The sequence below is a fragment of the Sabethes cyaneus genome, chromosome 2, assembly GCF_943734655.1.
Source record: "Sabethes cyaneus chromosome 2, idSabCyanKW18_F2, whole genome shotgun sequence".
Lineage (NCBI taxonomy): Eukaryota > Metazoa > Arthropoda > Insecta > Diptera > Culicidae > Sabethes > Sabethes cyaneus.
The window spans coordinates 123,419,870-123,444,489 of NC_071354.1; the positions used below are offsets into that span (position 1 = coordinate 123,419,870).

Here is a 24,620-nt window from a genome sequence, read left to right on the forward strand (position 1 = left end):
CCTTCTCTAGCAGAATTTTCTCATGAAAATGCGTCGGATACTTCAGCTAAAGGTAAACATTATGAGAAAAATCTGCGAAAGAAGCAAAATCGGACAAGATACTTTTTCTCGTCCGGGTCTGTCTTTTACACCGGTACCCATCGTAGCCTACTGACTTTAGCCAGATATACGATTGCAATCTTTCTAAAAAGTGTATGTAGCTCGTGATTCATAAATGTTCCCGCCAATCTCCACTTTCAGTTTGTACTTCGCCAAATATCATCCGCAGGCGCAGCATCTTCCGGTCAAACACGACAAGAGCGCGTATCTCCACTGTGAGCGACGTCACAGTTTCAAGTCTGTAAAGAACTACCGGATAAATAAGGGTGTTGTACATTGTCAGCTTCGTACAGCGGCGTATACTTTTTGATCGTAGCGTTTTGCGAAGGGCAAAGCAGGTCCTATTTCTTACTTGAATGCGCCAAATAATTAAGAATATTGCGCAACAAAAGAAATGTGCGATATACAGTGAAGCTGTTCAGAAAATCTTCAGTGAAAGTTGACGGAGTACTGTAGAGAAATGTCAGAACAAACCACGGAAGAAGGTTCGGTTGCAAATACAAACTGGAATAGAAATAACTTTCTGGATACTTAGAATAGCATGTTGACAAGGCTGAGCCAATTCTGCGGGCACCAATCATCGCTTCGAACGTCTCTGCCTGATCTAAAAAGTAAATATACGCTGTAGTTATACGATGAGTAATTCATGAAGAATGAAGAAATCGTTGCAGTGCCAGAACCAGTCTAGGCTACTGTCGAATTGCTGTACCGGAAAAATTGTAAACTCTGCGACTCTAGAGCTGCTCTCGGAACACTTCGCACAACTGCTGTTCGATTTACTGTATTGGTAGAATTTCAGAGAAAGTTCGTATATTTAAATTTATTCGTTTTATAATTAACCGCACTATTCGTGATTTGAAGACAAATGACTTTGTAATATTCTTCAAGGCATCAAGAATGTTTTGCTAGTAAAATTCTGTAAGGTACTTCCTTTTTGCGAGGACACTGAATGAAGATTCTCTACCTCCACAAGTTTTTTCATTAGAATTTATTCATTAACATTTGTTCTCGTTTAAGAGATGACATGATGAATTCTCTTCGCGTTCTAAAACTTAATTTTTTTTAAACCGAAAACCCGGTTTTAGAAATACCCCCTGGTATTGGTATTTCTATTCAGGAGTGCAGGTTTTCTTTTATTTAAATGTTTTTGTGACGTTTATTTTCTCCCATCCAAACCCTCCCATTCCTCCTGACCCTTTTCCCTTCCCAGCAGGTAAGTGATGATGATAAGGCAAAAGCAACGAGGCACAAATATCCAAAATAAATATGAAGAACGTGCCACCCGAGCCAAAAATTCTGAAACCTTTTGAGGATTGAAGCCACCCGTTTCCATAAGTTAACTTAATCTAGTACGATTAACTACTTTAAAGAGAAATTTCGTACTTATTTAAAATTTAAATCATTCTGTAACTCGAATTGAAAGCTTACTATTCAATTTTGTAAAATTAAGAGTTGCAGAATGTGGCCACAGATTACTTTACAGACCCTTGCCCAACAACTTGTCTTGCCAGTTGGCTTAATGGGCAAGAAAAGTTAGCAGCTTGTAGCTCCAAATACTGGAACTAATCGAGGTCCAAGGGGCTTACGAGTCTCGGGGCGAATAAACAATAAAAATGATCGTACCCTGATCCCAAACACAACCGATCGTGCCGGCCGATCGTGTGTGGATCATATCACGACACTCAGTATAATATTGGAGCTAATCATCGAAATCCAGGACTGCCTTTTGTTAGTGCTTCTTGATTTCGAAAAAGCATTTGACCGACTAAATCACAAACACATCTCGGCGTATGCGGAAAGCCTAGAGATGTTCCTGATATGCTATATGCTCATCGACGCTCAGTATGAGGCGGTTTCGTGAAAATTGCTGCACGATGACCTACTGTGGGGCCCTATAAGGGTTGCTACAGGAGTGAGACAGGCTTACATACCGTTCCTCGTCGTCATGAATAAAATTTTAATTGCCATTGATAGCAAACCTAACCGAGCATTACCCTGAAACTTTTTGACAACGGAGTAATTAAATAACGAGTTGTCAAGTTCACGTCATATAGTACAGACGTTATCTGATAGCATTCGACAAAAGTCTATAAGTTTTAACGGTTTTGCAAGGGGTCTAAAAGCTTGAGTTAATATAACAAGCTCCCCTGGTCAATTATGGAGTCACTAAGGCTACATACCTTATATATGGATATCCGAGGAATCTGTGGCATAAAACATCCGCAAATCTACGATTACATTGCTGATCAGCTGCTCCTGGCACCGCATGAAGTCCAATCCATTCAAGTAGACTTGACCGAAGGAAAAGTGTACATCGAACTCCAAACCGCAGAAAAAGTGACCGAAATCGTCGAAAATTTGGATGGTAAGCGAGAAATAATCATCGAAAACAAACCGCACAAAATACGACTCCACGTCGAAGATGGCGGGATCGACGTCAAGCTTCATCATTTGCCCCCAAGAATGCCAGAAGAATGGGTCACACAGCACATGGCTCGCAATGGGCACATTGTGCACATTAAAAACGAAATGTGCAAATCGGCGAAGTTTCCCAACATCCCCAGTGGCGTCAAAATAGTGCGAATGCAACTACGCAGAGCCATCCTGTCATACATCAGCATTCGTGGATACAACACCTACGTCACTTATGACAATCAGGTCCAAACCTGTCGCCATTGCGGGCACATAATGCATCGGGGACGAGGATGCGCTGAAAACAGAGAGCGGCTTGCGGCAGAGGAACGTACACTAATATCGTATGCAGATATCACTTCTGGTGCTGCAACTTCTAAGCAGTCAACACAATCAGCGTGCACCAATCTACCAGCAAACACCACAATCACGGAACCAACTCTTGTCACTAATGCTACACAAAATAACACCACGAAACGACCGGCGGTCACTACCGAAGCACTCGATATAAGCAGGAAAGGCAAAACAGCAAAAACTACTCTGGAACTACGTACTCTATCGGCCGAGCGAAATGCACCATCAACTTCCACTGGTATGCGAGGTGAACCCTACTGTAATCCAGGAGCGACCTCGATCAACATGCTAATAGACGACGCGACGATCTCTGACGATGAGAATGCATCCCAGCCAAGCAATCGACCCAGCCGTTCGACATCCAAGCTGCACCCGGCTACAAGATCGAGAGAGGCAAGTAGAACTCTGTTTACTCGCAAATAAATGGACACGATTCACAATCACTCCTATATAATCGCCACTATCAACATTAACGCAATACAAAACAAAACAAAATTGTCAGCACTGTCAGAGTTTATACGTAGGTTAGATATGGATATTGTTTGTCTGCAAGAAGTAGCGAGCAACGATCTGAGTATATATGGGTACAAAATCTTTGTAAATGTAGACGAGCGTAGAAGAGGTACAGCAATATTAGTTAAAAACGGTATTAATGTATCGAACGTACAGAAAAGCATCGACTCAAGGGTTATATGCACCACTATAGAAAACACAGTGACAATCATAAATATTTATGCTCCGTCTGGCACAAACAACAGGGCTCCCAAAGAAGACTTTTTCAATAGAATTATCGCTCAATATATGGTAAATCACGCTAAATGTTTACTAATAGCTGGGGATTTTAACGCTGTAACTTGCGCACGTGACACTGCTGGAGCAAATAATGTAAGTTCAAATTTGAAACGACTTATTCAAACTGGAAACTTAACTGATGCGTGGAGATTGTTTAACAATGAAATCGATTATACATTTGTGCGTGGGCTGTCTATGTCTCGAATAGACACTATCTATGTAAACCAACCTATAACCGACCAGTTGAGGTATTGTAAAATCCTGGCCGATTGTTTTAGCGATCATAAGGCAGTCGTAATGCGAATAATCCTTCCGTTCGTATCGGAGAATATCCCGCGCCCACCGTGGAAACTGAACAACTGTCTTTTAACACCGGCAAACCTAGAAGAGTTACAAAGAAAATGGAACTACTGGAAGAGAATCAAACAAAATTATCGAACGTGGACGGAATGGTGGGTGAAATTTGTCAAAGGCAAGCTGATATCATTCTTCAAATGGAAACAAAACCAATTATATAATACACATAACAACACAATGGGGTTCTATTACACATGCCTGCAGAGGGCGTATACAGCTCATATGGAAACTGAAAATATCACCGAAATCAACCGAATAAAAGCAACAATGCTAGTCAAGCAAAGGAAATTCAATGAATGTATCAAAAAACCATCCTTACGCCACCTGCCAAATGAGGATTTGTCGCTATACCAGCTTTATGATCAACGAAAGCGTAAAGAAGGAACCATGATTGAAAAACTCCAAATCAATGGGCAAACACTGAATAATGCACTTGACATTGAAACAGCACTCTACAACTACTATAACCTGCTTTTCTCAGAAGGAACGGTAGAATCTCGGACTACGTTTGAACCAGGGCAAACCATTCCACCGGAAACAGAAGCAAACAACGCTATGATGAATCGGATATCAGAAGAAGAGATTTTCGACGCAATCCGACTGTCTGCTGTGAACAAGTCACCGGGAAAGGACCGGTTAACGAGAGAATTCTACAAACAAGCATGGAACATCATTAAAATAGAGTTCATAGAAATAATCAACGAAATGAAAAATGGGCAAACTCTGCGAGAACAGCTCGAAGGAGTTATTGTATTAGTTCACAAAAAAATGGAAACAATACAGTACAATCTTATCGTCCAATTTCACTGCTAAATGTGGACTACACAATCTTAAGTCGAGTGCTTAAGGACAGGTTGAACAAAATCATACCGACAGTTCTTACCAGCGAGCAGTAATGCAGCAACAGTATGCGGAATATTTTCGAGGCAACTTGCTTGATTCGTGATGAAATCGGACATACGCACCATACAAAGCGTGGCGGACTCATAATGGCGTGCGACTTGAGCAGTGCATTCGACCGGGTTAGCTACGAGTTTCTAATCAACACTATGCACAAAATGAACATAAATGAAGGCTTCATCAATCTTCTTCATACGCTCATGAGGAATTCAAGATCGCAGTTACTGATCAACGGAAAACTCTCGGAGTTCTTCGACATCAAACGTTCAGTACGTCAAGGGGATCCCTTGGGCATGTGCCTGTTCGTCATATACCTACAACCGGTGATAGATAAACTGAAGCATATATGCGACGATCAAGGAGAAACTATTACAGCATACGCGGACGATATCACGGTAATAATTAAGCATTCTTCCAAAACGCAGATGGTGATTGATAGCTTTCGCCTATTCGGAACAGCATCCGGAGCGCAACTAAATTTACAAAAAACCGTGGGCCTCAAACTATCAGAAGACTTCCCTACCCCGCAAGAGCTTATAATCCAAGACGAGGTGAAAATCCTCGGTGTAAATTTCTGCCGAACAATTGAGGAAACCGTACGCTCTAACTGGGACAAATTAAAGCGTAATCTGAACTCACTTCTTTGGTTAAATCATACGAGAATAATGAATGTAAGGCAGAGAACTTGGATACTGAATACTTACATATGCTCCAAGTTATGGTATATCGCATCTATATTACCATTGCCAGCTGGAACAGGAACAGTGATTAAACAACGAATATCGCAGTTTCTTTGGAGTGGAACTCCGCACAGAGTTCGATATGAACAAATTGTTAAACCGAAAATCAACGGAGGTCTTGGGTTACACTGTCCGCTTCGAAAAAGCAAGTCACTCCTAGTAAATCGATTTCAAGAAACCAGAAGGATACTCCCCTACCAAAATGAATACGCTTTGCAGACCAGGAGCCGAAGAGAGATACAAAACATCCCTGTCGAAATGTCACATATCAAGGAGATAATAAAAGAACTTCTTAGCATTCCGCTAGAAGTGATAACCGAATCGACAGCGCAAAAGATATACAAACACTTTCTCCATAGACTCCCAGAAAATCGCATCGAACAGGGACTGGCCCAAAGTTTGGAAAAACATAAACCGCAAAGAATTGACATCTGAGGAGAAGTCTGTATATTACCTACTCTGCAACGAAAAACTAGACCACCATCAGCTGAATCACAGAGAGAACCGCAGAGACACGCCCAACTGTGCGAATTGTGACGCTGTTGAGACACTGGAACATAAATACTCAGAGTGCACGTATATTCAACCACTATGGAATTACATATTCACAGAATTATCAAGCATAGCTAGAATTCAATCTTTCAAGACTTTACAATACCCAGAGCTGCAAAGAGCAAATCATCCAAACAGCATGAGAAGAATAATGAAGATGTTCATTAGGTATATTATATTCATAAACGAAACACCTCAATCAAGCCAGAATGTTGCGAATTTGATACACAATTTGACCATGTACATATAAAATTTTAAAAATAAAGAGAATTACAAAAAAAATAACCTCAGGCTGACCGACATTTTCTTGCTCTCCGAATGGCAATATCATATGCAGAGAAATTTAAATGGCCTGTGCTACAACTCCAGGTCTTTGCGACCATAGTCAGTGGGAGTGAACAATAATAATTCCTCCAATTTCACAGTAGAGGTTGAGGAGGTGGAAGATTTTGGTAGCCAGACAACCCCAGACGGTGGTGCCAAGGCAAACAAATCAGGATGACTAGCGGCGATTTTTTGGATCTTACTTTGGAACGTTTGCTGCTCAAATAAGATCGGAGACAACTGCAGGTCTTCGTTAATCGTTGCCTGAATACATTATTCGGGCTTGATGGCCTAACACTCGTGATATCACCAGCGCCAGATAGAAACAGAGATTTGGAAACGTAGGTAGAGATGGATCATGGATGGACATATTTTTAGAAGAGTATCGAACGAAATTTGCAGGAAAACTGGACCCAACTGTAATCCACAGGGAGAGCAGATGAGGCAAACCTAGAGGCTCCTATAAGGATTATCTATACCTATAAAGAAGGATTTCTGTCTGTCTGTCTGTCTGTCTGTCTGTCTGTCTGTCCGTATGTTCCTTATAGAATCGAAAACTACAGAACCAATCGGCATGAAAATATGCATGTAGAGGTTTTTTGGGGCCAGGAAAGGTTTTGGTGATGGTTAGAAACCCCTCCCCCCACTAAGAGGGGGGGTTCCCATACAATTGAAACACAAATTTCTGCATAACTCGACAACTAATCAAGCAAATAGAACAAAATTTGGCATGTGGGTGTTTCCGGTGACAAGAATTTATTCTATGGTAAATTGAGACCCCTCCCCTCTTTATAAGGGGAATTATAACTCCTCTCCTCTTTAAAAGGGGGGGCTTCCATACAAATTTCCTCATAACTCGAGGACTAATCAAGCAAATGGAACCAAATTTGGCATGTGTAGGTTTTCGAGGGCAAGAATATTTTCTATAGTAAATTAGGACCCCTCCCCACTTTAAGAGGGGGGGCTCCTGTACCAAAGAAACACAATTTTCCTCATAACTCGAGAACTAATCAAGCAAATGGAACCAAATTTGACACGTGGATGTTCTTGGAGACAAAAATTCTTTCTATGATGAACTGGGACCCCTTTTCACTTTAGGAGGGGGGGCTCCTATACAAATGAAATACAAATTTCCTCATAACTCGAGAGCTAATCAAGCAAATGAAACCAAATTTGGCATGTGAAAGTTTTCGAGGGCAAGAATATTTTCTATGGTGAATTAGAACCCCTCCCCACTTTAAGAGGGGGGGCTCCTATACAAACGAAATTCAAATTTCCTAATAACTCGAGAACTAATCAAGCAAATGGAACCAAATTTGACACGTGGGTGTTTTTGGAGACAAAAATTTTTTCTATGATGGACTGGGACCCCTCCTCACTTTAGGAGGGGGGCTCCTATACAAATGAAATACAAATTTCCTCATAACTCGAAAGCTAATCAAGCAAATGAAACCAAATTTGGCATGTGAAAGTTTTCGAGGGCAAGAATATTTTCTATGGTGAATTAGGACCCCTCCCAACTTTAAGAGGGGGGGCTCCTATACAAACGAAATACAAATTTCCTCATAACTCGAGAACTAATCAAGCAAATGGAACCAAATTTGGCACGTGGGTGTTTTTGGAGACAAAAATTTTTTCAATGATGAATTGGGACCCCTACCCACTTTAGGAGGGGGGGCTCCTATACAAATGAAATTCAAATTTCCTCATAACTCGAGAACTAACCAAGCAAATAGAACCAAATTTGGCATGTGGAGGTTTCTGGAGGCAAAAATATTTTCTATGGTGAATTAGGACCCCTCCCAACTTTACGAGGGGGTGCTTCTACACAAATAAAATACAAATTTCCTCATAATTCGAGAACTAATCAAGCAAATGGAACCATATTTGGCATGTGGGTGTTTTTGTAGGCAAGAATATTTTCTATGGTATATTTTCTATGGATTTCCCTACTTTAAGAGGGGGGGGGCTCCTATACAAATGAAAAACAAATTTCCTCATAACTCGAGAACTAATCAAGCAAATGGAACCAAATTTGACATGTTAGTGGTTTTGGACGCAAGATTTTTTTCTATGGTGAATTGAGACCCCTCTCTTCTTTAGAAAGCGAGTTATGGCCCATCTCCCCTTTAAGAGGGTGGGCTTCCATACAAATGAAATGCAAATTTCCTCTTATCTCGAGAACTAATCAATCAAATGGAACCAAATTTGGCATGTGGGAGTTTTAGATGGCAGAAATTTTTTCTATGGTGAATTACGACCCCTTCCCCTTTTAAGAGGGGAGCTCCCATACAAATGAAATTCAAATTTCCTTATAACTTGAGAACTAATCAAGCAAATGGAACCAAATTTGGTATGTGGGAGATTTTGGAGTCTTGAATTCATTTTACGATAGTTAGAGACCTCTCACCTCTGTGGTGAGACTCTCATACAAATAAAACAGAAATTTTTGTGAAACTCAAAAACTAATCGAACTCGAGAAATTCGAGACTCTTCCATAAAACATTAGTCAATACAAGACCACAAAAACTATCTATAGTAACACTCAGGACGAGATCATTCAGGACGAGACGGTCGCGAGTGTTTCCGATGATCCGTCGTCGGAAGCGCCGCCCACTGGGGGGCTTGCAAAACTCGAGATTGTGACAAAGATCATCCGAGATTCATGATTTATGTACAACACAGGTTAATTTGTGGCAATACGAAGCTTGTCGGGTCAGCTAGTATATATATATATATATATATATTCTGCGCGTATTGAAGCGATGCGGTTCTGCACTTAGTTCTCCTATCGCCAAGCTTTTGAATATGTCGATACAGCAATGCAAATTCCCTTTCTTTTTTTTTTTTTTTTTTTTTTTTTACGAGTTGGGAAATCTGCTGAGCGCCTTAGAAGATACGGTACTATCAGACACCTGAGACGATACCTCAGGGAGTGGGGTTTAGGTATCCCGACCCCCCTAATGGGGCGTGAGGATCCCGACCCACTAAAACCCTACTCGAGTCTCCAGCCTCAATCCCCCCTGGCACCACCTTATCGGTATTACTTCAGGGAGGGGCTATTGTGCTTAATGCACTCGCTTAGATAACTACTGGACTATGGTAGTTAGGCTGTTTATTCGCCGTTGATCGGCTCTCCAGTGGTTTTGTAGCTCGAGTACAATCTGGGTAGCAGCCGCATTGACCGCTCCCCAGATGTCCGAGCTGGAACACATCTTTTGGACTAAGTTATCCGGGGTAGTGTCCTGTCCAAATTTCTGCATAACTCGACAACTAATCAAGCAAATAGAACAAAATTTGGCATGTGGGTGTTTCCGGTGACAAGAATTTATTCTATGGTAAATTGAGACCCCTCCCCTCTTTATAAGGGGAATTATAACTCCTCTCCTCTTTAAAAGGGGGGGCTTCCATACAAATTTCCTCATAACTCGAGGACTAATCAAGCAAATGGAACCAAATTTGGCATGTGTAGGTTTTCGAGGGCAAGAATATTTTCTATAGTAAATTAGGACCCCTCCCCACTTTAAGAGGGGGGGCTCCTGTACCAAAGAAACACAATTTTCCTCATAACTCGAGAACTAATCAAGCAAATGGAACCAAATTTGACACGTGGATGTTCTTGGAGACAAAAATTCTTTCTATGATGAACTGGGACCCCTTTTCACTTTAGGAGGGGGGGCTCCTATACAAATGAAATACAAATTTCCTCATAACTCGAGAGCTAATCAAGCAAATGAAACCAAATTTGGCATGTGAAAGTTTTCGAGGGCAAGAATATTTTCTATGGTGAATTAGAACCCCTCCCCACTTTAAGAGGGGGGGCTCCTATACAAACGAAATTCAAATTTCCTAATAACTCGAGAACTAATCAAGCAAATGGAACCAAATTTGACACGTGGGTGTTTTTGGAGACAAAAATTTTTTCTATGATGGACTGGGACCCCTCCTCACTTTAGGAGGGGGGCTCCTATACAAATGAAATACAAATTTCCTCATAACTCGAAAGCTAATCAAGCAAATGAAACCAAATTTGGCATGTGAAAGTTTTCGAGGGCAAGAATATTTTCTATGGTGAATTAGGACCCCTCCCAACTTTAAGAGGGGGGGCTCCTATACAAACGAAATACAAATTTCCTCATAACTCGAGAACTAATCAAGCAAATGGAACCAAATTTGGCACGTGGGTGTTTTTGGAGACAAAAATTTTTTCAATGATGAATTGGGACCCCTACCCACTTTAGGAGGGGGGGCTCCTATACAAATGAAATTCAAATTTCCTCATAACTCGAGAACTAACCAAGCAAATAGAACCAAATTTGGCATGTGGAGGTTTCTGGAGGCAAAAATATTTTCTATGGTGAATTAGGACCCCTCCCAACTTTACGAGGGGGTGCTTCTACACAAATAAAATACAAATTTCCTCATAATTCGAGAACTAATCAAGCAAATGGAACCATATTTGGCATGTGGGTGTTTTTGTAGGCAAGAATATTTTCTATGGTATATTTTCTATGGATTTCCCTACTTTAAGAGGGGGGGGGCTCCTATACAAATGAAAAACAAATTTCCTCATAACTCGAGAACTAATCAAGCAAATGGAACCAAATTTGACATGTTAGTGGTTTTGGACGCAAGATTTTTTTCTATGGTGAATTGAGACCCCTCTCTTCTTTAGAAAGCGAGTTATGGCCCATCTCCCCTTTAAGAGGGTGGGCTTCCATACAAATGAAATGCAAATTTCCTCTTATCTCGAGAACTAATCAATCAAATGGAACCAAATTTGGCATGTGGGAGTTTTAGATGGCAGAAATTTTTTCTATGGTGAATTACGACCCCTTCCCCTTTTAAGAGGGGAGCTCCCATACAAATGAAATTCAAATTTCCTTATAACTTGAGAACTAATCAAGCAAATGGAACCAAATTTGGTATGTGGGAGATTTTGGAGTCTTGAATTCATTTTACGATAGTTAGAGACCTCTCACCTCTGTGGTGAGACTCTCATACAAATAAAACAGAAATTTTTGTGAAACTCAAAAACTAATCGAACTCGAGAAATTCGAGACTCTTCCATAAAACATTAGTCAATACAAGACCACAAAAACTATCTATAGTAACACTCAGGACGAGATCATTCAGGACGAGACGGTCGCGAGTGTTTCCGATGATCCGTCGTCGGAAGCGCCGCCCACTGGGGGGCTTGCAAAACTCGAGATTGTGACAAAGATCATCCGAGATTCATGATTTATGTACAACACAGGTTAATTTGTGGCAATACGAAGCTTGTCGGGTCAGCTAGTATATATATATATATATTCTGCGCGTATTGAAGCGATGCGGTTCTGCACTTAGTTCTCCTATCGCCAAGCTTTTGAATATGTCGATACAGCAATGCAAATTCCCTTTCTTTTTTTTTTTTTTTTTTTTTTACGAGTTGGGAAATCTGCTGAGCGCCTTAGAAGATACGGTACTATCAGACACCTGAGACGATACCTCAGGGAGTGGGGTTTAGGTATCCCGACCCCCCTAATGGGGCGTGAGGATCCCGACCCACTAAAACCCTACTCGAGTCTCCAGCCTCAATCCCCCCTGGCACCACCTTATCGGTATTACTTCAGGGAGGGGCTATTGTGCTTAATGCACTCGCTTAGATAACTACTGGACTATGGTAGTTAGGCTGTTTATTCGCCGTTGATCGGCTCTCCAGTGGTTTTGTAGCTCGAGTACAATCTGGGTAGCAGCCGCATTGACCGCTCCCCAGATGTCCGAGCTGGAACACATCTTTTGGACTAAGTTATCCGGGGTAGTGTCCTGTCCGCTCACTGCCATCACGCTGCTTCTCGCGCCCGCGAAACGAGGGCATATGAAGAAAGCATGTTCTGCCGTTTCCTCAACATCCACGCATTCGGGACACGCGGGGGACTCCGCATGCCCAAACTTATGCAGATACTGTCTGAAGCAACCATGCCCTGACAGAATCTGTGTCAGGTGGAAGTTGACTTCGCCGTGGCGCCTTTTGACCCACCCAGATAGTTCCGGGATAAGTCGGTGTGTCCACCGACCTTTTGTGGAATTAGACCATGCCCGCTGCCATGTGGTCATCGAGGCCGATCTTGTGGTACTCCGTATGCCTCTAGTTCCTCGTTGGTTGAAGCACTCTACGTCTTCGCTGATGATAATGCCAATAGGCATCATACCTGCTAGGACGCAGATTGCGTCGTGTGAAACTGTGCGATACGCACTCGCCACTCTCAAGCACATGAGACGATAGATGCTTTCCAGCTTGGCTAGATAGCTTTTGGTACCTAACGCCGATGACCACATACCTAAGTATAGACTGGACCACGTTGGCTAATAGCCTTCGTTTGCTGCCATATACCGCAGAGCTATTAGACATCATACGAGACAATGCCGAAATAGCTGTGGAAGCCTTCTTGCAGGCATAGTCGACGTGGCTCCCGAACTTGAGCTTGTCGTCGACCATGACTCCCAGAAGTTTTAAGGACCGCGTTGACGAAATAGTGCAGTCCCCGACGCTGATCTTTGCTTGCTGTACCGACTTGCGGTTGTTCACCACGATAACCTCCGTTTTATGATGCGCTAGCTCCAGTTTCCTGGATCGCATCCAATCTTCAACAATGCTTATAGAGTGGGCAGCCGTCAACTCAACCTCTCTGATAGATTCACCATAGACTTCCAGGGTGATGTCATCCGCAAAGCCGACAATCACCACCCCTACCGGGAACTTTAGCTTCAACACCTCGTCATACATGACGTTCCACAACACCGGGCCCAGTATGGAACCTTGCGGAACCCCTGCGGTGATTGGAACGCACTTCTGACCCTCCTCCGTGTTGTAGCATAGCACACGATTCTGGAAATAATTTTCCAGGATCCTGTACAGCGACACCGGCACTTGGACGTTCCGAAGCGAGTTGGCTATGGAGTCCCAGCTAGCGCTATTAAACGCATTTCTCACGTCGAGCGTGACAACTGCGCAATAACGAATACCTGTCCTCTTGGGCTGGATTGCCACCTCGGCTGTCTTAGTGACAGACAAGATGGCATCCACCGTAGATTTGCCTTTTCGGAAGCCGAATTGGTTCCTTGACAGACCGTTTGTACCCTCAGTGTACTGTACGAGTCTGTTAAGGATAACCCTTTCCAGCACCTTGCCGGCAGTATCGAGCAGACAGATCGGCCTATATGACGAGGGGATACCCGGAGGTTTTCCCGGCTTCGGCAATAGGACCAAATTCTGTCGTTTCCATCTGTCCGGGAAGTTGCCAGCTTCCAGGCATCTACTCATTACTGCCCCGAATAATTCGGGAGCCTCCAGAATAGCCGCTTTAAGGGCCATATTCGGGATTCCGTCTGGTCCCGGTGCCTTGCTCACCTTTAGGGATTTAGCGATCTCAATGAGTTCCTCGTTCGTAACCGTTACTTCCTCCCCGACCTCTAAGCCACCGTCGCCCACGTTACTTTGGATGTTCGGCCCGGAGACCGACCATCCTACGCTATGGTCTGAGATACTGGAACGTCGGCCGTGGGACGACTCAGCGGCCTGAAGCCAGGGCCTTGGCTCGTGGCGCGGAAAGAGGCCCTCAATGATCCGCTCCAGCATCTCTGGCGATCTCTCTGCGGGTGCCATCACGCCCTTGGCCTTTGCCATTACGATCCTGTAGGCATCACCCCACGGGTTCGCATTGGCACTGGCACATAACCTTTCAAAGCAGGCTCGCTTGCTAGCTATTATCCCACTCTTAAGCGCTGCGCGTGCAGCAACTAGTGCTACTCGACATTCTGCTCTGCCCTCGTCCGAACGAGCTCTTTGCATAATTCTCCTTGCACGAAAGCAGGCTCCGCGGAGTTCCGCAATTTCTTCTGTCCACCAGTAAACCGGTGACCTACCATACCTAGGTCGACTTTTCCTAGGCATGGTTGCGTCACACGCTCGCGACAGCACCTCAACCAAATAATCAGCGTTCGGATCGGGCATATCGCGATCACCGCACTCTCTTCGGATCGCTTCCACAAATACTTCAGTATCGAAGTATGATGTCTTCCACCCACGGGTGGTTGGAGTGTTGGCTCTACCCGCCGCCTGCCGCCTCGTTATCTGACCAACACCATAGCGGACCGCCTGATGGTCACTGTGAGTGTAGCCATTGTCTACCCTCCAGTCTCCTATCAGACCAGGGCTGCCGAATGTCACGTCGATAATAGACTCTGCACCATTCCTGCTGAAGGTACTTGTGGTGCCGACGTTGGGCAGGTCTACGTTGAGCTTTGCCAGAGCCTCAAGCAGAATCCGACCCCTATGGTTCGTGCGACGACTTCCCCACTCAACCGCCCAAGCGTTGAAGTCGCCCGCCACAACCACCGGCCTTAGACCAGTCAGCGCAACTGATACTTGGTCTACCATCCGCGTAAACTGCTCGATCGACCAACTCGGCGGAGCATAACAGCTGCAGTAGAACACTCCACCCACTTTGGCAACCGCAAATCCCTCGTCTGCAGTTGACACAACCTCTTGAACCGGGAACCTGCTTGTCGTCCATATAGCCGCCAACCCGGACCTATCCGAGACCCAGTTACCGTTTCCGGCAGGGATGCGGTATGGGTCCGAGATGATGGCAATGTCCGTCAACGACTCAGTAACTGCTTGGTATAACAGCTGCTGGGCCGCATGGCAGTGGTTCAAGTTTAGTTGCGTTACCTGCACTACGCCCGTGTTTTAGTCGCAGGCGCGCCTGCCGGGCACTTTGAGCCTCCTGTTGTGTGCTTAGCGTCCCGTTGGCCTGTACATATCAGGCACTTGGGCGGCGCCGAACAGTCCCTCGCTATATGGCCCGCACCGCCACATCTTCTACACAGGTGGCTTCTGTCAGGCCCCTTACAGCTCCAGGACTTGTGCCCTCGCTCAAAGCACCGGAAGCAAGCCTCCGGCTGCTGGAACACGCTCAGTGGGCATACGGACCATCCCACCTTCAGCTTGGCCGCCTTCAGGGCTGTATTCCCGTCTACCAGTGGAAGTCTTATTGTAGCTACCTGGGTTCCCGCCGGTCCCTTGCGCAGACGAACTGCTGCGGTAGTCACCACCATGTTACATTGCTCCTTGAGAGCTCGTGTCAGTTCGACCGCTTCAGTGATCTCGTCCAGGTTTTTAAGCTGGAGAGTCAGCTCAGGCGTCAGTGCGCGGATCTGTATGCCATCACCAAGGACCTTTTCTACCAGCACTTTGTAGGCAGAACCCTTCTCAGTGGCATCCTTTTTGAGCTCAAGGATCATGTCGCCGGTGCGGGAGCGGCGGATACTCCGCACATCCGCGCCAAGACCCTTCAGCTGCTCGTCCCCTCTCATGGCCTTCAAAACTTCTGCATAGCTCAGCCCCTCAGTTTTGAAGATAAGGGCATCGCCTTTGCTCCTCTTTTTTCTGGCCACTTTCGGTGGAGTTCGATCCTCCTCTTTCTTCCTGGCCTTCTTCTTTTTCACTGTTTCCCACTGATTGTCGGGAGCTAACTGCGTCTTATTACCCTCGGAGGGTTTCACAGTTTGCTTACGATCCTCAGCGATCAAGCGCTTCTTCGGGCCCGTGGGGGTTTGTTCCCCTGGGGACTGCCTTGCACGTTTAGTCGATATCTTGTCACTGGACTGCTCCGTAGTCACAAGGGCTACGGTGTGGTCAGTCGTTGACAGGCAGGCATCCGTTTGTACAGACCTCGATACAAACGCCTTTTCTATCACTTTTACTCGCGCTTCGAGTTCGCCGTGTTCCTTCGTCGCAGCACGGATGGTGCCCCGAAGCATGAGCAGGCTTTGTTTCAGGTCCTTCGCTAGGGTGCTGCGGCCTGCCACAAACTCGATAATGGCATCGAGCTGATGAGACGCCGCTACCACTCTCGGTAGCATGTCTCTCTTTCCTTCCACTGCTTTTATTAGCGACGGGCCATTCATCGCTGCGTCCGGCGTAGATGCAGTTGGAGCGACAGGTATGCCGTTTCCCTTTCCGCTTACGCTTGCGCTTCTGCTCGTATCCATCGGCGGAGATCGCTGGATACCACCTCTTGCGAACGGATTATCTAATCCGTCCGCGCTCACTGAAGTAAAGTTTTTTTGATTTTGATTATTCATATAGAATCCCACGAGTTGAGGGGAAAGAAGAGTCCGCCGCATCAGAGCCCCTCATGATGCGGTAAGGGCTGATTACTGTGGAGGGCGCTCTGGTACTCCACAGGCTCCGTTTGAGGCTGGGTATTTATAGAACCCCCCCACCATTCATCCCTCGGCACGGGTCGCATGACACCTTGGATTAGGGGTTTATCCATTCTTGTTTTTACTTTTAGCCATGGATAACAGCTATTCAACCATCCTCCTTTAGGGGCTTTGGACCCTCTGCTCAGGTTCTCAGTATTTTCAGGTTCATCGAACATGCTTCTACCGAGATCCGTCATTTGCAGGCGCAGTTATGCAAATTCCCTGACCGATGGAAATCTTCTTATCTTTTTCCATAAAAAAGGCGATAAACGTGACATAACTAATTATCGCGGGATCACGTCCTTGTGCGCTTGCTCAAAACTTTTCGAGATAATTGTTAATGACGCTATGTTTGCTTGTTGTAAATTCTACATTGATGCTGAGCAGCATGGATTTTTTCCAAAAAGATCGGTAACCACAAATTTGATGCAGTTTGTTTCCCGCTGTATGCAAAGCTTGGACTCTAGCCTGCAAACTGATGCTATCTATCTAGACCTGAAAGCTGCTTTTGACCGTGTAGACCACGGAATACTGCTAGGGAAAATAGAGCGACTGGGTGTATCTACGGACGCCATCTGCTGGTTTAGATCTTACTTAACGAAGAGAAATTTTTGTGTCAAAGTAGGATCTACTGTTTTCAACTGCTTCTCCAATCGATCTGGAGTTCCACAAGGCAGCAACCTGGGCCCGCTTCTTTTCTCGATTTTCATAAACGATGTCGCGCTTTTGCTTCCGCAGGAATGTCGGTTGTTTTATGCTGACGATACAAAAATCTTTAGAGTCATCACGTGCCAAAGCGACTGCGTGGAACTACAGGAATACCTGAACTCTTTTGTGAGCTGGTGTGCAACAAACTGTCTAACTTTAAGTATAGACAAGTGCAACATAATTTCGTTTCACCGGAAGCGTGCGCCAATCGAACATAACTACACTATTTCGGGCCACTGTCTCCACCGTGTGCAATGTGTCAAAGACCTGGGAGTGCTGCTAGATAACGAGTTAACATTCAGGAGCCACTATGAAAGTATCATCTCAAGAGCTAACCGCCAGCTAGGATTTATTTTCAAAATTGCCGATGAGTTTCGTGATCCTCTCTGCCTTAAATCGCTCTATTGCTCTCTTGTGAGATCGATCCTAGAAACTAATTCTGTTGTTTGGTGCCCATTTCACGCTAACTGGTGCAACAGAATAGAAACGATGCAGAAGAAATTTATCCGCTACGCGCTTCGCCATTTGCCTTGGAGTGACCCGCTGAACTTGCCATCATACGAAGATCGCTGCCGACTTCTTGGTATTCAGCCTTTGGAGTTGAGACGACGAATTGCCCAAGCTGTCTTCGCTGCGAAGCTTCTATCCAACCACGTAGACTGTCCTTCGCTACTGGAGCAGTTGAACATATATGCTCCTGTTAGGCAGTTACGTCAAAGGAATTTTCTGTACCTAGAGCCGCGGAACCGCCAATTTGGCGCTCATGAACCTGTCAGAATTATGTGCCAACGTTTCAATGAAGTGTTTGAGTTATTTGACTTCAATGTTCCAGTTCATGTCTTTCGAGAGCGACTAGTCAATGTTTTCAATAGAAGCCAGAATTATTTTATTCATTAAGACAAACAGTCAGATGGATTATATATATATATATATATATATGTATCACATTGAAGTATTTATTATTAATCTGATCTTCCTAGACTACTGCTTTCAACCTGGCATGTTGCCTCCACCATCGCAAGGTTCCTAACTATGATATCAGTCATCTATATATATATATATATATATATATATATATATATATATATATATATATATATATATATATATATATATATATATATATATATATATATATATATATATATATATATATATATATATATATATCCGCAGTACCCTTTCGTTCGGATTCGGCAAGGGCGCATATATCCTCCGTGAGCGACCTAACGAGTCCATAAGAAACTACTGACCTAATAAAAGATTTGCGCATTATCAGATTCGTACGGTAGCGTGTGCTTCTTAATCGTAGCGTATAGCGAAGGGCAAAGTAGGCTCGATTTTCCGCTTGAATACGCCGCTGGATTTCCTTACTAATGCTGTCCGCGGTCACCAGCAATCCAAAATACACGAATTCATCTACCACTTCTAGTTCGTCGCCGTCAAGGGTTACCATCCGTGAGAGGCACGCGTTTGGTTCCTTGGAGTCTCTTCCTTTCATGTATCACATTGACGTATTTATTATTAATCTGATCTTCCTAGACTACTGCTTTCAACCTGGCATGTTGCCTCCACCATCGCAAGGTTCCTAACTATGATATCAGTCATCTACATATATATATATATATATATATATATATATATATATATATATATATATATATATATATATATATATATATATATATATATATATATATATATATATATATATATATATATATATATATATATATATATATATATATATATATGTAGATGACTGATATCATAGTTAGGAACCTTGCGATGGTGGAGGCAACATGCCAGGTTGAAAGCAGTAGTCTAGGAAGATCAGATTAATAATAAATACGTCAATGTGATACATGAAAGGAAGAGACTCCAAGGAACCAAACGCGTGCCTCTCACGGATGGTAACCCTTGACGGCGACGAACTAGAAGTGGTAGATGAATTCGTGTATTTTGGATTGCTGGTGACCGCGGACAGCATTAGTAAGGAAATCCAGCGGCGTATTCAAGCGGAAAATCGAGCCTACTTTGCCCTTCGCTATACGCTACGATTAAGAAGCACACGCTACCGTACGAATCTGATAATGCGCAAATCTTTTATTAGGTCAGTAGTTTCTTATGGACTCGTTAGGTCGCTCACGGAGGATATATGCGCCCTTGCCGAATCCGAACGAAAGGGTACTGCGGATATTTGGCGAAGTACTGAAAGCGAAGAGTGGTGGAGACGTATGAATCACGAGCTACAGGCATTGTTTGGAGTTAATCCCATCGTACATTTGGCGAAAGTCAGTAGGCTATGGTGGGCCATCCACGTCGTAAGAATGCCGATGGCACGATCACGGCGAAAGTGATTTGTGATTTTTAAGATGACTAGAAAATTGGCGACGAGTGGCCAAAGTTCGGGTTAAATGGAGGCGACTGCTTGAATCAGCACGAGCTACCCCGGCATTAAGCTACTGACGTTGACTACGATATATTGTGTCATCCACGTTTATCGTACGCAACTACCGACCAATAAGTTTAATCTAACTAATTTTTCTAACGGGACTACGTAACTATATCAGTAAATATCAATAATAGCGAAACCTTACTGATACTTAGTGATATTATTGCTTACTGATAACTATCAGTAGTTAATGATAGTTTTCCCATCCCTATTGACAACCAGTTTAAAATTTCAAGTATGGCTGTCAAGTAATGTGATTAGATACTTCTCTTGCTTTAAATTTTTGAAAAAATTGGTGCAAAAGGGCGTACTTGTGGGATTCAATTCATCCGGACGAAAAGAAAATGAGCGTTTAAAAACATTTCACTGGCATGAAAGAACAGCGATGAGCGCTCTAACCACAGCACCAACCAGCGCACAGATAAAGAACAGATAAATAACAATGAGCAACTTTGACAATGAAAGTTCCCGATTCACAGACTTGATACAGATTGTTAGCATCATGTTTACCACAATAAGTCCTATTCGCTATGACGGCACCGCACGATCTCTTTTCCACCTACAGAACTGCCCGTAGCTGAATGCGTGAAAATTATTTCCGACATATTCTGTCTTTTGCACTCTTTAACAAATCGCTATTCTGCTTCACGCAAACTCAAAACTAATAAAGGTGTCTCCACTGCGGCACCGTCATAGCGAATAGAAAAACAGCGACACTGGCATTCTATATATATTGCTTCTACTGACAAATCCGATTCAAATAAGAATACCTAACATGGTCATATATTAAGCACTACGACCATATTTTTTAAAAAGTGAGAATGATGGTATACTGTGGACAACCCTTCGCTATCGCTTGAATCAGTAAAAAAATCGGATACCTGTCGACCAACATTTGAAAGGGGCGGATAAGCCAACTGTCAAACAGAACGGATGAGAGTTATTTTTTGCTGGAACAGCATAGGAAAATAAACTCTCACTCGTTCTGTTTGACAGTTGGCTTATCCGCCCTTTTCAAATGTTAGTCGACACCTACTCTTACTTGAAGAGCTATACTTTAACAAGATCTAGGTAGAATTAGAATTCCAGTTAAGGTCTGCCAGAATTGGGCAATGGACAGAAACATAATGCTTCCCGAGGCTATAAACCGTTTCGAGAGATCCGCTGAGTTCGACCGCGACGACACCAGCAAGAATGCAGAGGAGCAGTCCGGCGGTGAGTTGCCACCGTCCGACTGATGGATTCTCCGACAGTAGCTCATCAGCATTAAGAGGGACTTTGGGAGACAAGCAGCGTCATTCATGATAATTTTATATTGTTAGTTGAATACCATTAACGCGATTAGTCACAAGACATGCAAATCACTCTAATAAAGGAGGGAAATGAGAAAATAACAATAAATATTAATACAGGGTGTCGATTATCCAGCGAAAATAAAATTCCCTGACTTTTCCAGGTTTTTCCAGGTGTATTTCGAAAAAATCCAGACGCAGACTATCTCGTTAATTTCTCTTTTTAAAGTGTTCATTTGGCTTAATTGGTTGTTTACTCTTAAATTATTATTTTTTAACGAGTTCGTTTTTCCTTTTCATCTTTTTATACGAAATTTCGAAGTGGAAAATTAATACTATCGAATTTGATTAACGCACATCGAAAGCACATTAACGCACAATTAAAGAATTGAGTTAAATAAAAATTGCAAGAGGTATTTATGGGAAAAGTTAAAATAGCCTGCTGGTTTAACCAATTGTCAAAAGGTGGTGGGATGAGATGGATGGGTATAAATCATTTAACTAAGCAAACCATTAAGCATAAAAGTTGGTCTTTTTTAGTTTAGAACATAATTTGAAGAAATTTTCTGACACAATGCCTGATTGCCTGAGCAGCAATTTCGATTTGTTATCAAAATTTGAAGAAATAATTGTTCCTCAGGAATTTAGCATCGTTGTATTATTTGCTTTTATTCGACCTACTTGCAATTAACTTTTGATAATCAGAAAACTTCGGGTTTGCGACTCTATCGACTTTCTGCTCACATTCGTGTTTCAAAAATATGACTGATGTGTTAGAATTAATCAGAATTTTGAGGCTGAGATGGTCTTTCATTCGAATACGCATTAAGCGTAGATTTTCATTAGTGATCGACATGAAACACGAGAATAAAAATTGAAATCCGCGGGTTCTGACCTGTTCAGGTTGAATATCGTAGCAAATTTTCAAAAGCTGATCTTGGTTCAGTTTGATTCCAGTTACAGTCCGATCTCGGTACGGAAGACTGCAATTATCTAAAGGCAAAATTTGCTTGTATTAAATGCTGAGTTTTTTTAAATATCAATGAATAGGTATTTGTTCTCGATGCATCGAAGAGTGTTTTAACATCCTTACTGAATTCGCCGCAGTGAAAACAAATAAAGTATTGTTCTAACAAAGTATGCGCTTTGCGGGTCACCTTCTACCAGCCTGGTATGGACTTTTCATGTCACTTTCCGTACAAAATAAGCAAATTTCTATACACAACTTTTGATCTACACAACTTTAGATTGTGAGCCCTTCCCTTTGAAACCAAAATCGGTCCAACCGTTGTTGAAAAAGTAGGTCAGTCACAGTCATGAAATTTGAAATTTCGAAACTCTGGGAAATTAGTACACAGCAGATTGGATGCACGCGGGTATACGCGAAGACCTTGAATAAAAAGGTGTTAGATACTTGAAGTAAATGTTATCCTTGCGATGCCATAACTTTTCCGATATATTTTCTTCCCATGCCAAAAATCCCTGACTTCAAAGAAAATTCCCTGACATTCCCTGACTTTTCCAGGTTGAAACGAAATTCCCTGACATTTCCAGGTTTTCCCTGATTTTCCAGGTAATCGACACCCTGTAATAATTACATCCAAAACAATACAATAGAGGTGACAGTAACAGAAATGGTAGCAATAGTGAAGATGGTTATAATCATAATTATAACACCAGTTTGTATTATCGTTTTTGTTAAATTATACTAATTTTTCAAGTGCGTCAAATAAGGAACATTTTGCGTCAAACAACGCACATTGCAAAATTCATGCGTCAATTTAGGAACCTCGAGCATCTCACAAAAACTTGACACAATATAAAGAATTCAAAGCATATTTACTGTTTGTTTAATTTGCACCTATTCTTTGCTATAGTCTAACTATTACTGTGCAAAACCTTGACTTTATTGGCCAAACCGTTATTTTGTAATTAATGTTAAAAATTACAAATTTCTTAACCGCGTCAAATTTAAAGAAATTATTTAAAGAAAAATTAATTCAATACTGTTCTTAATTGTAATTTCGAATCGTTCGCAATTATCCTACCTCTCTGACTATTTGCAACATTTACGAAATCTGATTAAGGTAAAATGTAGAAAATTTGTGATCGTTTGCTGCCGTTAGCTCATTTTTGTAAATTTTGCAGCATGATGTCTTATGACTATATAAATAAATACCTGCATTGTTCCGAATAAGCGCCGTTGTTTCCTAGGTAAGTAATAAGGCGTGTACGTATCACACCATATCTCCGAATCGGAAAGCTTTTCTGGAAACCCTAGTTGACTGCAAGGTTAGTCCAGAGAGGTTTTCTGATGTTCAAATTTGTTTTTCACCCCCTCTGGGTTGCCCTTGACGATCACCGAAATTTTCAAAGCGGAAACTGTTGAATGTATAAACAACGTCGATGGTTGCTAGCCAGTCGTTCCGCGCACTCCTGTTCTACAAACTGTGAAAACTAGATCACCTATTTTAACTCACCTTGGTTGACTGTTTATGCAATACAACTCTTGTAAAAACTTTCTTTCTACACGAAAAACGTTGAGGGAATTAGACGGAGACGCACAGTTGTTATGAAACGGAAAATGTACTGTTGTAGTATTTCGATATACTCTTCGCAGAATACGTTCGCGGGAAATAGCTAGTCTATGTGCTAGTATCCCTAGTAATTTTTGCTCCTGATATCGTTTTTCACGTCGTTGAGCTTTAACTACACTTTTATTCAGCATAGATATCTCTGGTTTGTAATCTCCTTGCTCCATTTTCCAGCGAAGTTTCACCAAAGAACATACACCAAAACGTAAAACATTCCCGTTAAGGAGTGACTTAATCGTCTCGGAACGTTCACACTCTATATTTTCAGTAAACATTGGTAAAAACAAGCTCAGATGCTTTCGTATCGGGTCCGACAAGGAATTCCATGTTTCCAAAGAAAAAAATTCCTCGAATATTATTTGGTTTTGACATAATTCTTTCGGCAGGTTGATTATTTCTGAAGTTATTTTTGTAGCCTCAAAACGCCTTTTTCGGGAATTTATCGATGGCGTGTCCGAATCAGATGCGGATGTAACGTTTGAAGAAACTGAATTTGTGGAACCTGATGTCGATAAATTATCCGGAGCTTTGCGATTCATGGCGGATGGCACTAATTATTAATCGAATAACACTTGACCTAACATCTAACATGAATCAATCACAATTTGCTATTCGCGTTGACGAACGTAGGCTGCTGCCAATGTGATATATACAGGTGTGGCAAAGTTGGTTAAGTGGTGTTAGTGCAATGAAGAAATTTCATCATGGTGTGGGTGAAATCGTAAATCGACCAATCACGATGAAGCGTGACGTAAAACTCCAAAAACAAACCCCATTGTCCGACGCG

The 24,620-nt window shown here is 42.7% G+C and overlaps 1 protein-coding gene across 2 annotated transcripts in view; it reads right to left on the bottom strand.

Annotated features, from left to right (window-relative positions):
* LOC128737376 (nuclear factor related to kappa-B-binding protein) overlaps positions 1 to 24,415 on the bottom strand; it is a 378,855-nt gene extending 354,440 nt beyond the window's left edge. For both annotated transcript variants that reach the window (XM_053832002.1, XM_053832000.1), the window contains exon 1: positions 23,419 to 24,415. In XM_053832002.1, the coding sequence (XP_053687977.1) occupies positions 23,419 to 23,424 (6 nt within the window). In that variant the 5' untranslated portion in view covers positions 23,425 to 24,415. The remainder of the gene's footprint in view (positions 1 to 23,418) is intronic.
* Between the last annotated feature and the right edge of the window lie 205 nt (positions 24,416 to 24,620).